This window comes from Staurois parvus, unplaced genomic scaffold (genome assembly GCF_062004578.1).
Source record: "Staurois parvus isolate SC_StPar_1 unplaced genomic scaffold, SC_StPar_1.0 ptg000154l, whole genome shotgun sequence".
NCBI classification, from domain to species: Eukaryota; Metazoa; Chordata; class Amphibia; order Anura; family Ranidae; genus Staurois; species Staurois parvus.
This window is the reverse complement of record NW_028317950.1, coordinates 11,039,950-11,056,149: the sequence shown is the minus strand read 5'-3', so window position 1 is coordinate 11,056,149 and position 16,200 is coordinate 11,039,950. Positions and strand designations below refer to the sequence as shown.

Here is a 16,200-nt window from a genome sequence, read left to right as displayed (position 1 = left end):
ACTTTTTGGACTTTATATAGCAAAAAAATCCCAGTGGTGAAAAATACCACAAAAATAAAGTTTTATCGGTCTCAAAAAAATGCTAAAAATCTCATATGGGTATAGTGTTGCATGATTGTGCAATTGTCATTCAAAGCGTGATAGCACTGAAAGCTGAAAATTGGCCTGGACAGGAAGGGGGTGAAAGTGTCCGGACTTGAAGTGGTTAATAAGAAGGAAACTACAGTTATTTATAACCTAATATGTTGAATTGCCGTATTTTCCGGCGTATAAGACAACTTTTTTTACTTAAAAACATACCCCAACAATTGGGGGTCGTCTTATACGCCTGGTATAGAACGCTGGATGTGCGGTAATACTGTACGGTAGCTTCAGCTACATACAGTGTACTGCGCTGAGCCAATCACGGCGAGCGATGTATTCTATTAATGAATACAGAGCCTGCTCGGATTGGCTGAAGTTGTGACATCATCAGCCCGCCTCTTTGACGCAGCCAATCCGAGCAGGCTCTGTATTCATTAATAAAATACATCACTTGCCGTGATTGCTCATATGACGTCCTCCCATTCTCCGCGCATGCGTGGCAATGCGCTGTGTCCCTCGGACACAGCGGATCACCGATCACGGAAAGAGCCGAAGATGTCGGCTCGGTCATGTGATCAGCTGTGTCCAATCACAGCTGATCACATGTAAACAGGGAAATGCCGGTTATCGGCACTTCTCTCCTCACGAGCTGTCACGCTGACAGGAGAGGAGAGACGGTAATCGGCATTCCTCAGAGGGGACATGTACACAGATCATCAGAGCACTGATGATCAGTGTGCCCTGATGATCAGTGCAGCCCCAGCAGTGCCAGCTGTCAGTGTCCATCAGTGCCACATCAATGCCACATATCAGTGCCCATCTGAGCTGCCTTTCAGTGTCATCCATCAGTGCCAGTCAGTGCCACCTATCAATGCCAATCAGTGCCACCTATCAGTGCTGCCAATCAGTGCCACCTATTAGTGCGCATCAGTGCCACCTATCAGTGCCATGTATCAGTGCTGCCTTTCAGTGCCCATCAGTGATGCCTGTCAATGCCCATCAGTGCCACCTATAAGTGCTGCCAATCAGTGCCACCTATCAGTGCCGCCTATCAGTGCTGCCTATCAGTGCGCATCAGTGCCGCCTATCAGTGCCACCTAACAGTGCCAGTCAGTGCCACCTAACAGTGCCACCTAACAGTACCGCCAGTCAGTGCCATATATCAGTGCCATGTATCAGTGCTGCCTTTCAGTTCCCATCAGTGATGCCTGTCAATGCCCATCAGTGCCACCTACCAGTGCCTCCTCATCAGTGCCCATCAGTGCCACCTATTTCATATGGGTACAGTGTTGCATGACCGCGCAATTGTCATTCAAAGTGTGACAGTGCTGAAAGCTGAAAATTGGCCCGGGGGGAAGTGGGTATAAGTGCCCTGTAGGCTAGGGGTTAAATGGTGTTGCCTCAGAAGGGGGGGTAGTCTTATACGACGAGTATAGCCCAAAAGCTATGTTTTAACTGGAAAATTAGGGGGTCGTCTTATACACCGGAAAATACGGTACTAACAACTTGTTTTCATTCTGATTATTGCATTAGTCCTACTTACCTGCAGATGACATGTGGTAGTGAATGTGGATCTCACACGAGGCAGCTGCCTCTCTCAGAACGGGGGATTGGAGGCGTGCCGATGCTGCATATTTTCTGCTGTAACCTTCGGCTGCCATGAACCAGCCTTTGTGGAGGAAAGAGAGAAGGATCGTAGTTACATAGTTAGTCTGGCTACAAAAAAAAAAACAAAAGTCCATCCAGTTCAACCATAAAAAAAAAAAAAAAAAAAAAAAAAAAAAAAAGTTATAATCCTATACCCATGGTTGATCCAGAGAAAGGCAAAAAAAAACCCAGCAAAACATGATTCAATTTGCTCCTGCTGGTAAAAAAAATTCCTTCCTGATCCCCCGAGAGGCAATCGGATATTCCCTGGATCAACTTTACCTATAGATATTAGTATCCAGTTATAATTCTGTGTATCATGTTGGGAACATACCAAAATAAGGACTCGTGACTGACCTCTCCATGTCATCCTCACTGGAGACCCAAAAGGCAGAATCTGCTTTTTGGCTGCCAGTAAAAAGAGCTGAAACTCCATACACCAAGCCGGAGGCACAGTGCGTACCTAAGCATTCTGCCTGAGAGTGCTTGAAATTTTTAATTAAAAATAAATGATATTATTTTGGGTAATTTTCTATCCAATGATTTCTGGATTAGTGGAATTATACCTGAACAGTTTGCCGCAAAAAAAAAAAAAACTCTTCGTGGGCTGGTTATGAAAACACAGTATGATATAATTCTAACAGTTTTCACACTGATAGGCAAATTGACAGCCTAGTAAAAAGGGGAGCAGCAAGCCTTAAAGCAGAACTACACTGTATCCGAGTACCCAAATGCTTTTTAACAATTTTTTTTATTTTCAAACCACGCATCCATCCACGTCTCCATGCTTTATTTTGTTGAAAAATCACTTTGAAAAACACCCCCTAGCATTTCTGGCGGTGGTCATCTTGAGGAAGGGCAGATGATTCATGTATCATTTACTTACTGGAATCCATCTACCCTTAGCTCGGGCATGCAAGCAGGAGTAAATATAATATACCTTCCTATCTATTTCCTAAGGCTAGAAGCATAAGGATTAAAAATAGTGAATGTTAATTAATAGGGTTTAGTTCCGCTTTAATTAATTTTACTGAGTGGCATAGGCATACCTGGGAACTATTAAACATTTGAATTCCTGAGAAAGGAGGTGGAGTAATAAGTGGGGCTATTTGCAGTGTGCATTGCAGCAACTGGTGGATGCAGCCAAATACAGTAAATTAGAAAGCAATATCAGAATTTTGTTATTTGCGGAGTATTGCACAGGATTGGCTCTGAGGAGCTCTGGGACAGCACACTTACCTTTCTATAGGAGCGGATATCTCTGATGATCAGTGGTTGATTTGAGCTAGGGACCGCACTGGACTAAGTGGGTTATACTGTATATAGTCTGTATTAGGTGGTTCTGTAAATAATCAGTGGTGTATGATAGATGACTCCCTTTAGGGGTCTGGACTGCTACCTGACTGGTACAACAGAGTTCCCTGATCATCAAAGATATCTGGATGGGAAGAAAGGGGTGTTCTGTGTTTGAAGCAATGCCACACTTGATGAAAGGGTAACAATCATTAATATTCTTCTATACAATTTCAGCTGGAAATTGTTTTGTACAAGCAGGGGTGGACTGACAACTCATGGGGCCCCCGGGCAATAGGGGATCATGGGGCCCCTGTGTTTTTGCCCAAACTCAAAAAAAGACTATGAAAAAGGTGCCAGGGGTATCTCATGGGGCCCCCTACTGACCCCGGGCCCTCGGGCAGTGTCCGAGTTTCCAAATAGTCAGTCCGCCCCTGTGTACAAGAGACTCAGTTACCCATGTGGAGTCCAGCCAGCTCTGCTTACATGTACCTACGCTTGTATGTTAGCCCTCAAGAAGTGAGAGCCATTTTCCCCCGAAATGCACTGGCTGAATTTGCTCATGCCATATTCTCAATAAACAATAGTTACCCATTCATCAGTGGGGCATCACTTTGAACACTGGGTGCTCCTTTCTTCCCATCCAAATATCTTTGATGATCAGGAAACTCTGCAGAATATTACACAAATAACTTTTTGGATGGTTTCATAGCAGAGTATTACACAGAATACTACCCATACCTTATTAAATTGGTGTTAGGATTAGTCCTGAATAGCATCACGTGCGGGTCTCAATGCTACGAATGTCAGGAAAGTATGTTTAGATTTTTTCACAGAACTGGGCAAACTGTTGCTACAGAATCGCATCTTGCCATGGGACTAACAACACTTGTTTTATATCACTGTCAACACTCCCTATACTGTATATCACTGTCAACACTCCCTATACATATGAAACAACTTCTATTCAGTAGCCCATGTCCCTCATCCCGCTGTTAACGCTTTTATACATACTATATGTACCACTTTTTTGCACTATGTTCTTGTAACTGCTGGCTTTCAACCTTCCCTATGCATACAGTAAGTATCTACCAATGCTTAGTGGTACAGTTTCCATGCCGCTACTTATTGTAACATCTTTTGCTCAGTAGTACAATGTCCCTGCCATTGCATGCCATCACCATTTGCTCTACACGTGGATCATCCAATAATCAGAAGCACAATTTCTCAGTCAGTCAATGTCACATCTTTCTATTCATTCAGTATATACAAACCTTCTGTTGCTGACCACTTCCTAAATATGTACCATCCTTTGCTCAGCAGTAGAGTTTTTAATGTCAATGCTGTCATTGTGCATGCCCCACCTCTACACGGTGTACACAATGGGTTCACCCCTCCTCTCCTTTGTGTCTGTGGTGCTGCAGCTGGAGTCAGAGTGCCTAACTCACAGGTTGTCCCAAAAATTACAGTCATTCCAGCAATGACCCATCAACTGGACTGAAAGTCTAGCATTGTGGGGTCAATTCTGGCAAGTTCAAACCTCTAGACACATGTGTTCTTAGAAATCTTTACTTAGATTAATAAAAGTCTGGCCATTCTTGACCTCTTTTTCTAAAAATGCTAGTTTCCTGGATCTCATGCCAATGGCTTCAATACTTGCCAATGGCATGGACCTAGAACACGTAAACAAATCAGGGGGTTCTTCAGCCTGACATCAGTTGCTGCATACTAGTTGCAATTAGGTGGCAAGAGATTGCAAGCAACAAGCATGGCAATGGCAGCTCCCCTATGTATCTCAGTGCAATAAAAAAAAAAAAAAAAAAAAAACGGATCCACAGAGCTTCAGGTGGAGGTGCTTGATTTCCCACTACAAAAGCTGCTGAAGAAGCTACAGTGCAGGCACAACGGTGCCATCGAATCACTTGACCAGAGGGCATACATGGAAAAGTGTGCACTGTAGCTTCCATGTTTAGCTTTGCAGTACACAATGGGGCAGAAGAATTGGGGAGAAGAATGGGACTTGTCCAGTTTGTACCAAGGCCCTTACCTCTGTAACTACAACACTTATTTTGTTTGTCGACACTAAATTGCTAGTAGTAACCTTTCACTGTACACTGTTCATGTGTTTTGGCCAAAGACACACTAGCAGCCATTTTAGGGACCTTAGATTGTACGCCCCTTGAGGGTTAGGGACTGATGTGAATGTACAATATATATGTAAAGCGCTGTGTAAATTGACGGCGCTATATAAGTACCTGAAATAAATAAATACATTTTGTTGGTGCAAATAACACTTTCTTTTAAACACATAACACATTACATCCACGGACTGGCACTCAATAGCATTACTGCAAAATGTATGAAAATCAAAAGGTTCCCATTGAACTGAAACCTGAAGGCAATCAGGCCATAAGAGTGTAAGTGCAATCCTTGACCAGACTGACTCTATGTTAATGGGTTCTTCAAAAGGCACAGTCTAGGAACTCACAATGAAGCTAAAATAGGAAACTAATCATGGAGTTTTGCTCATAAAACAAAGCAGTGTACTTAAAAAAAAAAAAAAGAAAGAAAAAGAAACTTACAAGAAACTGTTTGTTAATGGCATCACCTCCACATGCCTATTGCATTATAAACATCCCTGTGTGTAATAGATCCATATTAGGCTACATTCACACTGAGCTGAGCATTTTCAGGGTTTTTTGAGCATATTTGCAAATCAATGAAAAAGGTGTTTTTTCAGGTGCTTTTCATTTAGGTGATTTGCTGTGGCCAATAGAAATCTGTGTAGATGTGTCCTAGGCACATACAACAAGAAAACCAGAATCAAGCAGATGGCTGCTGTCCACAGAAGTACCTTTTTTCTTTATCTGGGGAGTAGTGTAGCTGTTCCACTGGAGCAGCACCTTTCACCCCACTTCCTCCCAGAATCTGGTGGTTCTCGCCCAGCTCTTATAATGGGGATCCTTGGGATCATAGATGCAGTGATGACCACGAGCAGGGAGCAATAAATATGTCAGCTTCCAAAAGCACAAGCTCCATTTTCATCACAAGATGTGTATTTATAAGGTGTGGAGTGATGCTAGAAGAGGAGAGGAGAGTTGCTGTTGGAGCTGAAAACACCTGAAAAAAAAAAACGCTTGTTTCTTGCTGTCCACGCATTTTTCATTCAAGTCTTTGGGGGACAAAAACGCTCAAATTTGCCTGAAAAGTAGCTCATGCACTTTTTTGAGAGACAGGAATTTTGCTACAGGTGATAAAACTTTCAAATGTGAACAGGCCATTGAAATGAATGGGAATTTCCTTGTTGAGCGTTTCTGAGTGTCGAGCTTTGAGCTATAAAACGCTCAAGTGTGAATGGATCCTTACACATACACAGTTAATAATAAATCTTCTCCTGGATTTTTCCAGCAAATGTTCTGAATATGTTATTGAGGCCATAAACATGATCATCTGGAAGATAAACATGAATTACTGGAATTACCCCATTTTTGTCCCAACGTGTGATCGCCATGATGTCTGGAACCCCACATGGAGGAACTTCGTCTGTTTCTCATCCATCGGTAGTTAGATGTGCTTATGTCCTTCCATCCACAGTCGTCATACTCAAAATCACAGCTGAAGGGAATGCCCCATACTGGCGAATCTCGATGGTAACCTGGGGATAGAGTAATCATGTGTTTCTCTACTCTGATGTGCACTGGTATGTATAGAGATGTGATATCTGATTATATAATAACAAGGGAAATTATAGTGCACCTTTTTAAAGAGCTAGACCAAGGGTAGGCAACCTGCGGCTCTCTAGCTGTTGTGGAACTACATTTCCCATGAGACATTGCAAAATTGACAGTTACAGCTATGACTTGCAGCGGCATGATGGAAATTGTAGTCCTGCAACAGCTGGAGAGCCGCAGGTTGCCTACACCTGGGCTAGACCAACCAAAACTTACACTCAGTTTTTGGTATATGCTAGAGAGTTAAACCTCCTAGTAGTTTTATATATATCTTAGGGGACTCTGTTGATGAGATCTCTGCCCTAGTTTCCCAGCTAGTGCCCATTGTGAGGGTCTCTCTCCTCTTCCTGCTGGATTGTTTGTTCGCTTTACTTCTTAACACTGTGTGTGCCCCCATTGGGACATTTTTAAATGTCAGTGCAAGTGAGAGGGTATCACAAGGACATTAGGCGAGGCAAAACCTCAGCAAAAAAGTTAGACAAACCAGGGTTTCGGCACCGGTTTTTTGGGCATGAGAATTTTAGTCTTCAGCACACAGGAGCCAGCTATGCAAAGGGGTTACATTTATTTAGAGTAGAACTCAAGTCAAAAATATATATTTTTTAGCTTTTGATAGAGAATAGTAGAATCACTATTAGTTATTTTACAGCTGTATCTGCAGCACTGGCTGCAGCTGCTGATCAATGGAAAATAATCCAACATGGCTCCTTACAGGAGAAGTTCACCTTTTGTTATAAATACATAAATGCACATAATATTGAAGGTAAAAAAATGTGTATTTTATTATCTTTTTAATTTTGACTAGCATAATGGACATTTTCCTCCAGCAGCCACTGAATACCTGGAGGGAGAGAAGGAGGCTTTCAGTGGTTGCAGGAAGAAAGTGGAGAAAATGGAGAGGATTGGTTCATGAATAAGTAGTCTCCTCTGCCCCTCCTGTCCAAGTGTAAGGCTCTGTTCACACCAATGCTTTTTGCAGAAATGCAAAACAGTCCATTTAACATCGTTTCCTATGGAACATGTTCACATCTATGCTTTTTTGAAAGGGTCAGGGACTTTTTTAAAAGCAGCATTTGTGCTAAAATAGAGCATAATGGATAATCTGCTGAAATGCATGGTAGTGCGTTTTTGCCGAGTTTTGCATTTTTATTCTGCCCAGTAAAAAAAAAATAAATAAATTCCACTTTAAAATAAATTTTTAAAAAGCTGAACAAAAAACGCAAAACACGGTAAAAACACTTCAAAAATACATGTAGAAAAATGCAAAATGAACTATGAAAAGGACTGGAAAATGGACAAAAAGCAAACTGCATAGGTGTGAGCAGAGCCTAAAACAGAATGTGACAGGGATGCTACACCAGTGGTTGGGGGTGTATGGTCAAAACCCGTCTTAACTATGGGGTTTTACTGCCCCCAAAACGCAAATGTAAAATCCGTACTGTCCTGAGCCCCTTATAAGGCTGCGTTCACACTGATGTGCTGTGGTTTACCTGAACTGCGAGTGCAGCAAAGTTCACATGTGGCTTTCCTGTGGATTATCTGCTCTTTGCCATAGACTATTATATCCTGCGGGTTTGGAGCACTTTCTGAAAGCGCACCAAAACTCCCGCACTCAATTTGAGGCAGAGGGCCACATCAGAGGGCTCCAAAGGCCACAGGTTGAGCACCCCTGCTGTAAAGCATTGCACCTGCGACTGCACATGCAATGTCAGGCGCATCAGCGTCCTCATAGGCCATTAAGAACTACAAGCCGCCTCGAATGTAGCTGACGGGACTTGTAGATCATTCATTCACAGAGTTGTGTAAATGAATGATACGGCTGTGTGTGGGTGGAACAGCACTGGTTTTTAAAATTGTGACAGCGGGGGCAAGGATAGGATCCCCTGCCCACTGTGCGGCAACACTAGAGCACAGTGACATGTTAAAAAAGGCAAGCCTATCCTATAATAGAATTCAATAAAACAACTGTGGAGCGGGGGAGCCCAAATACTGATCAAAATCTAGCCAGTCCCTTTTGGGCCTATAGAATTTTTTTGAGTGTATGGCCAACTTTTGGATTCCAAGGAGGGTTATTTTGAAGGGGTGTTAGGATAATGCATCGCTCATTAGATCTGAAGTAAAATATATTAGCACCCATCTTCCAGGGGTACCAAATAACGAATTACCTGAGAAGTCAGAACCTTTCCCATACTTTCCAAAACTAAAGAAAACATTATGGTTGGAGTTGGGTTTTAAAGCTGCCTTAAATACAGTTGCATAGCCTATACTCACCACAGTCCCGCTCATCAGAACAATCCCAGCAATCACATACGAAGTTGCAGCGACTGTGTTCATTGGTTTCACATCTGGAAGAGGAGGCTGTAGTAGCTGTAGACAGTACACACCATTGTTAATATAGACCAGAGACCACTGGTATAGACAATAAGATATTCTAAATACGAGTCTGTGGTATAACACGTAATAACGCACAAGTCTGTAGCAGCAAAGTCTGAAATAGCTTAAACATATGGCCTATATATTTATAGAAATACTAATTCCATGTGTATAAGTAACCTGTGCTTAATTTACTAAAAAAGGGACTAAAAAACCCCAACAAATCAACAGCTCTTTAGAAGGAACAGGGAGTCACATTCTAACTAAAACATCATAAAAAATAAATAAAAGAAAACCGGGGCATCATTTACATCGGTTTCTGCCACAGAAGAGTTTAGAGTCTAATGCCCTTACCATGGCTAATGCTCAAAAGAGAAGAAATCTCCTTCACTACTTACTTGGTGTTGTATGAGTGGCTCTAGTCCACTACCAACTAGTCCCATCATGCCTTGCAACCAGAGAAATGGATGACTGTACATCTTGGGTGTCAAACTGGAGGCCCTCCAACTGCTGCCAAACTACAAGTCCCATGAGGCATTGTAAGATTGACAGTTACAAGCATGACTCCAAAAGGCAGAGGCATGATGGGACTTGTAGTTTTGCAACAGCTGGAGGGCCGCCAGTTTGACACCCCTGCTGTATATGCACTGCACAACCACAAATTGGCTGGCGAGACAGGCTAAGACAGCCTATGCATTAAGCATTTTTTTTGGTTCAACCAACTGGCTGAATGAAAGAAGACACCTTGATTCCTCCAACCACAGATTCAATATGGATGAGGGAATCCCTCTGGCTACGGTATTGTATTCTGACAGCGGGGAGCCTTCCCCACCACAATACAATGATCAGTGTTACTGACTATAGCCGGAGACACTGATCATTCAGGAAAAAAAAAACAACATACTGGTTGTACACAAGTAATTCGCTAGACCCACTTGTGTACAACTAGCCTACTGATACATGGATCAAAATTTGCCGAGGTCTGCTGAATTTTTATCCATGTATGGGCGGCTTTAAACTTGGTGTCGCAGAAGACCTCTGCCAGTTGTCCTTTTTCTTTTCATTTAGGATAGAAAGAAGGGATTAGAACCCCTGTAAAGTTTATATCGATCTCTGCATACTACTAGGTAGATTCTCATTCTCTATTTGTCCTGGTAACTATTGTGACCGGGACTGAATGTAATAGGAAATCCCAAATTTTACAATCAGAATAAGAATAAAGGGGGCATCTGTTCTGGTGAAAACGAAGAGGGGAATTTTCCTCATTTTGTGAACATTTCCTCTCACTTCCTGTTGCAAAGTGAAAGGAAATCTCCCCAGCGGGACACAGCCAAAAATAACTGACGAGAGATTGAAACTTAGCAAATCCATCCTGTTCACTTTAACTTTCCAAAGTCTCAGAGGACTCTACAAGTAAACTAACTTTTACTCACCAGAGCTACACAGGGCCAGCAGGAGCAGGACGACTTGTGAACATTTCATGATCACCCCCAGGTAGACTGAGCGCTGCAGGGATTCAGCTCTGGGACAGTAGAATGGACTTTCAACCCTAGCTAGCAGAATTCACAGCTCTGCAATGTGAGGTGTGCAATGCAATGGTGTGCTGTGTAAGGGCCATGTGCCAATAAACGGGCCATAGCAATCAAATTGAACAGATATTTCCTTAAAAAAAAAATTAACTTGGAAATGTAGCAGTTTATTAAATGGAAATGAATGTTTTTGCCATTACATATCTACATTAATATTATGTAGATGGATTGAAATTTGGATGCTTCAGCTGGGACCAGCCGAATTTTGATCCCTCTATGACCGTTCCTGCTCAACAAGATTTGATATAATAATCAACTTCTGTCAAACGGGAAAGTTGGAAAAGTTTAATTCGCTCAGTAGCTGCAGCACTGCTCAATGTATTCTGATAGCTGAGTCCCTGGTGTCAGAATACAATAGAACAGCCGGAGAATTCCTACATTCACCTTGATTGTGTGGATGAGGGATATCCATTTGTTTTTTTCAATCAGCCCCACTGGCTGATCGAAAAAACCCCCCAAATAATAGATGGATCTTCCTGCGCTTAAATGGAGCCCTAACCCTAAGCTGCTAACGCTAGAACTTAGACCCAATAAGTGCAAATAACAAAATATATATACACACAGTGCAGCGCTTACTAAATAATAATATACTCAAAATAATGTGATATATTCTTCTCACAATCAAACAGTGAAGATAGTGAAAACTTATATTAATATCATTAAGTGCATATACACTCAATCCCCCTTAATCCACACTTGAGGGGGCCAATATTCTTATGTACATCAGTGCAAAACGTGAATCCCCTCTATGGGGATATAAACAATACAAACAGTGCTTAGTGTCACACACCACACTTAAATATAAATATATACATATAATGATAAACCCCCAAAGAGAAATAATATTAAAGTCCAAAGTAATTATAAATAAACACGTGCTCCAACTGCAATAACATGCAAGTGATGAAATGTGTAGGTGGTCACAGCAATAGTGTCACTCCTCCAGTGGCCAAAATGCCCCCTCACCTCCTTGCATTGACGACAAAGGGCCAGCTCAGTTTTGGGATCACACCGATCCTTATAGGTATTGATTCCTCACAGGATCCCCCTCAATGGTGGTATATGCTCCTCTTTCAAAGCCTCCTCCACATAGGTGTCAGCAAAACCGCTCTCTCATACAGGATCATAATAAAACAAAAAGATCCTCCATAGTGTAATAATGTTTTAATTATAGTATAAAATTCACATAAACAAATGCCCACTCACGTTTCTTTCATCAAATTCCAGATTTCTACCTCATGCTATAGGTGTACTGCATGAGTATAGAAAAAGGTGTTCCAATATGGCGCCCACGCCGGAAATGACGTCACCGCGTACCAGAAGTTCCTCCCCGCGTACCGACGCGTTATGTCACGCTAGTCAAGTGACTTCCATTGAGGGGGATCCTGTGAGGAATCAATACCTCTTTGGGGGTTTATCATTATATGTATGTATTTAAATTTGTTAAGTGTGGTGTGTGACAATTAGCACTGTTTGTATCCCCATAGAGGGGATTCACGTTTTGCACTGATGTACATAAGAATATTGGCCCCCTCAAGTGTGGATTAAGGGGGATTGAGTGTATGCGCACTTAATGATATTAATATAAGTTTTCACTATCTTCACTGTTTGATTGTGAGAAGAATATATCACATTATTTTGAGTATATTATTATTTAGTAAGCGCTGCACTGTGTGTGTATATATACAGTGGGGCAAAAAAGTATTTAGTCAGCCACCAATTGTGCAAGTTCTCCCACTTAAAAAGATGAGAGAGGCCTGTAATTGGCATCATAGGTAGACCTCAACTATGAGAGACAAAATGAGAAAAAAAATCCAGACAATCACATTGGCTGATTTGGAAAGAATTTATTTGCAAATTATGGTGGAAAATAAGTATTTGGTCACCTACAAACAAGCACGATTTCTGGCTCTCACAGACCTGTACCTTCTTCTTTAAGAGGCTCCTCTGTCCTGCACTTATTACCTGTATCAATGGCACCTGTTTGAACTTGTTATCAGTATAAAAGACACCTGTCCACAACCTCAAACAGTCACACTCCAAACTTCACTATGGTGAAGACTAACGAGCTGTCGAAGGACACCAGAAACAAAATTGTAGACCTGCATCAGGCTGGGAAGACTGAATCTGCAATAGGCAGAAAGTTTTTCGTAAATTTTCCAGCATGACCGATAAAAGAAATGAGGAGGAACCACATTGCCCCACTAATAGTGCAAATATCTTTCGGACGAAAATTCGGCTGATAAACGAACCGTCTATGGCCTGCATTAGCCGGAGACCCAAGTGCAGAGATTTCACCAACAGAGTGCCATGAGACTAAAACATTAGTTTGAACAGTGAATGTCTAAAGCAAAGACAAATAAATAATGCTTCCTGATACTGGACTTAACACATGACATTACATAAAGTACATGAGTAGAGAGTTAGGCAATTGTTCATAATCCATGTGTCACTATTCAAATGTGCAGACACAGCGCACACCTTGACCTGCACCTTAAACAAGTTCTAACAGAACTACAAAGACAACAATTAGTCTTGGCCATTGCACACTGGAGGTGACCTTAGCACCAGCTCCCTGTTATAAAGTTATAAATCTGTGTGCCAAGAATTTATGATCCTTCTGTGAAACAGCCACACTGCTAGAGCCTGTGTCCCTCATGCTGTCCTGTGTGCACTTGCAGTTACTTTACTAAACATGGCCACAGACTACTGCAGACAGTCGCTTGAGAGCACATGTTCCAAAAGTACTGTCACTCCCACTGCCTGGTGTTGTCACAGACAGGAATGCTTCAGAAGTAGCAGTGCTCAACATTTTGAAGAGTAAGGGCCACTTAAGTGATTTGGTAAGGGGGTGTGGGCCACAATGAAATGAAATGGTTCAGAATTTTGAATTCTTTATCTTAAATAGCATAATGAACATTTTCTTCCTGCAACTGCTGAATGCCGGAGGGTGGAAGAGGAGGAGAAGCCGGCTTTCAATGTTTGCAGGAGGGAAATAGAGCGGATTGGTTCCTGTATATACTGCCCCTTCTGTCCAAGTGTAACAGGCCCCCTGGAACATGGGGTGGGATCACCATTGCGACCCTTGATGCTACACAAGTGGTTGGTGGGCAGCTAAAAACAAAGCATGTTTCAACTATGGGGTTTTACCACCCCCCAAACTGCAAATGTAAACAAGCCTTTACTGCCCTAACCCCAACCCCCCCTATAAGGCTGCTTTCACACTGATGCACTATGGGTGCAATGCAGTACACCTGTGGCTTTCCTGTGGGTTAGTTGCGCTTTGTCCTAGGCTTCTATTAGATCTTGTATCTGCATTCAAGAGTTTTGGTGCTCTTTCAAAAGTGCACCATGCTCGCAGGATATAATAAAAGTGTGCTTCCCTGGTTTGAAGTTGAGGACCACATCAGAGGGCTCCAAGGGCCACAGGTTGAGCACCCTTGCTGCATATGTAGATATACAGTATATACCACCTGCCAGCAGTGGCTGTATGGGGAACAGACAACAGAGATTAGGAAAAGTTTTAGAGCCAATTTACATGGGTGTTTTACTGCATTTGAAATACATGTCAAACATAGGACCTGGTTTGCATTGTGCTGCACCTCTTTGGATGCAGCATGTCCTACTGAGGTGCGTTTGAACTGCAGGGCAAAGCAGGTTAATCGCAGCCTTTTCTTGCAAAATATCTGTCATAATCCAGCCCAAAAAGAGCAGTTCTGGGTCATATTTTCATAAAAATTTTTATGATCACAGTACAAGTCAGGCCAGTGTTGAATTTGTTTAATATGCATAGCATTCTAACAATACAGTGTTAAAGGCCAAATGTTATATGTGTGCCTCACAGTGAGGGGTTGTTTAAATCCTGTGTGTTCCTCATTGGACACGAACCAATGTGCCTGAATCCCAATTGGCACAGGTACCTAAAACTGTGTAGAGACAAATGTGTATTTCAGTCTTTAAATTCTAAAAAGTGTTATAATTCATACAATGCACAATCACATAACTCTTTGCAAAACTCTGGTTGCATCATAGATCGTAGGACTTCCCCTGAGGAAGTCATGTGATCTATGATGCAACACGTCGGGTGGAGACTGATGACACTACTTCTGGTAAAAAAAAAAAAAAAAAAAAGAAATGGACTTGTGTTATCGCAGAAAATCCATTCTATTGCTTGATATACTGAAACATCATTATTACTTGTGAGTACATTACTATTGAATTGGTTATAAACCTCAGATATGACATATTGAAGCATATCCTATAGTGTGTACTTGTCTCAACCCAGAGCACCAAGTATCATTTCTGTATGCTGCTCCTGCATGAGTCGCTTCTAAAAAGTTTTCCGGACACCAAGAAAAAAAGTGACAAGGGAGGGACCTTCAACAGATTTGACAGCCTCAGCTCTGTTCGGGGGGGGGGGGGGTCCCTCCAATCAGCTCTCAGAGCTGTCCTCCCTGAGCTCTGCAGAGTGTAACTTCAGCTCTCTGCCCCCCTTTTTTCTAACAGCTCAGACAAGCTTTATAAATTTTGCACTTTGAATGGCTGTACAAAAGAGAATACCTCAGGATAAACAGGTACAACTTATGTAGGATGATTTGTTTAATCTCTGTGTGTCATCTGAAGCCAGTAACTTCACTGGGTATGTGTAAGGGTTCACAACCACTTTAAATATAAAGGCAATTTCTTTTTAAGTGGACATACTTCACTATTGGTAGCACATATTTGTTTTTGAGTACTATATCTAGCCATTCAAGTGAGACCAGATCCCTTAAAGGGAATCTGCACATTAAATTTTTGGGTCCAGAGAGCTGATCCTTTGGAAGTCGCATCAAGTCCACCTAGCACCCCAAGAGTGGAATATCCCAAAAAGTAGAATAGCGCAGGAGGCCTATACCTCATATAGATCCAACACTTGAGCTTTAAATTTGCAGGGTGGAACACTTTGGTTATACTTTGGCTTGCAGTGAATCAATGGAGGAGGCATCACAGTTGAGGAAAAAGGTGGTCACTGTGTTCAAAAATACAGTATATGGAATTTTATTAATATTTATATGTACAGGAATAATTTATTTATTGGTGGTACTACTGAATTAAGTAGCTAGATTTCTTTCATGCATTGCATAAATACTGGTTTATTACACTGCAACACCTATTTACAGCACTGTGGTTGTGATAGTAGCAACCATATATTTTATATATGATTTATTTTGTTTTAGGTTTGTCATTAGACTGTACTTGTGGGCAAAGTTTCACATGATTATGTATTTAGGAGGAGGCCTATTGAGTTGAACGGGTATATGGCAGCACTAGTGTTGTGGTAACATTTATTTTTGTAGACCAGTGGTCTCCAAACTGCAGCCTATTGCTTGCTTTTATCAGGCCCTCAAGGCACTATTCCTCCAACTGCAAGCAGTGTGGCATAGTTTCTCCCACTGACAATGGGGTACTATTCCTCCTATTGACAACACTGATGGGGCACGATT

At 41.9% G+C, this 16,200-nt stretch overlaps 1 protein-coding gene across 2 annotated transcripts in view; it reads right to left on the bottom strand.

Moving 5' to 3' along the window:
- MAMDC4 (MAM domain containing 4) overlaps window positions 1–10,687 on the bottom strand; it is a 93,482-nt gene extending 82,795 nt beyond the window's left edge. For both annotated transcript variants that reach the window (XM_089675048.1, XM_089675049.1), the window contains exons 1-4: window positions 10,562–10,687; window positions 9,027–9,122; window positions 6,506–6,679; window positions 1,628–1,753 (exon numbers count right to left, since the gene is read on the bottom strand). In XM_089675048.1, the coding sequence (XP_089531174.1) occupies window positions 1,628–1,753; window positions 6,506–6,679; window positions 9,027–9,122; window positions 10,562–10,610 (445 nt within the window). In that variant the 5' untranslated portion in view covers window positions 10,611–10,687. The remainder of the gene's footprint in view (window positions 1–1,627; window positions 1,754–6,505; window positions 6,680–9,026; window positions 9,123–10,561) is intronic.
- Window positions 10,688–16,200: the final 5,513 nt, after the last annotated feature.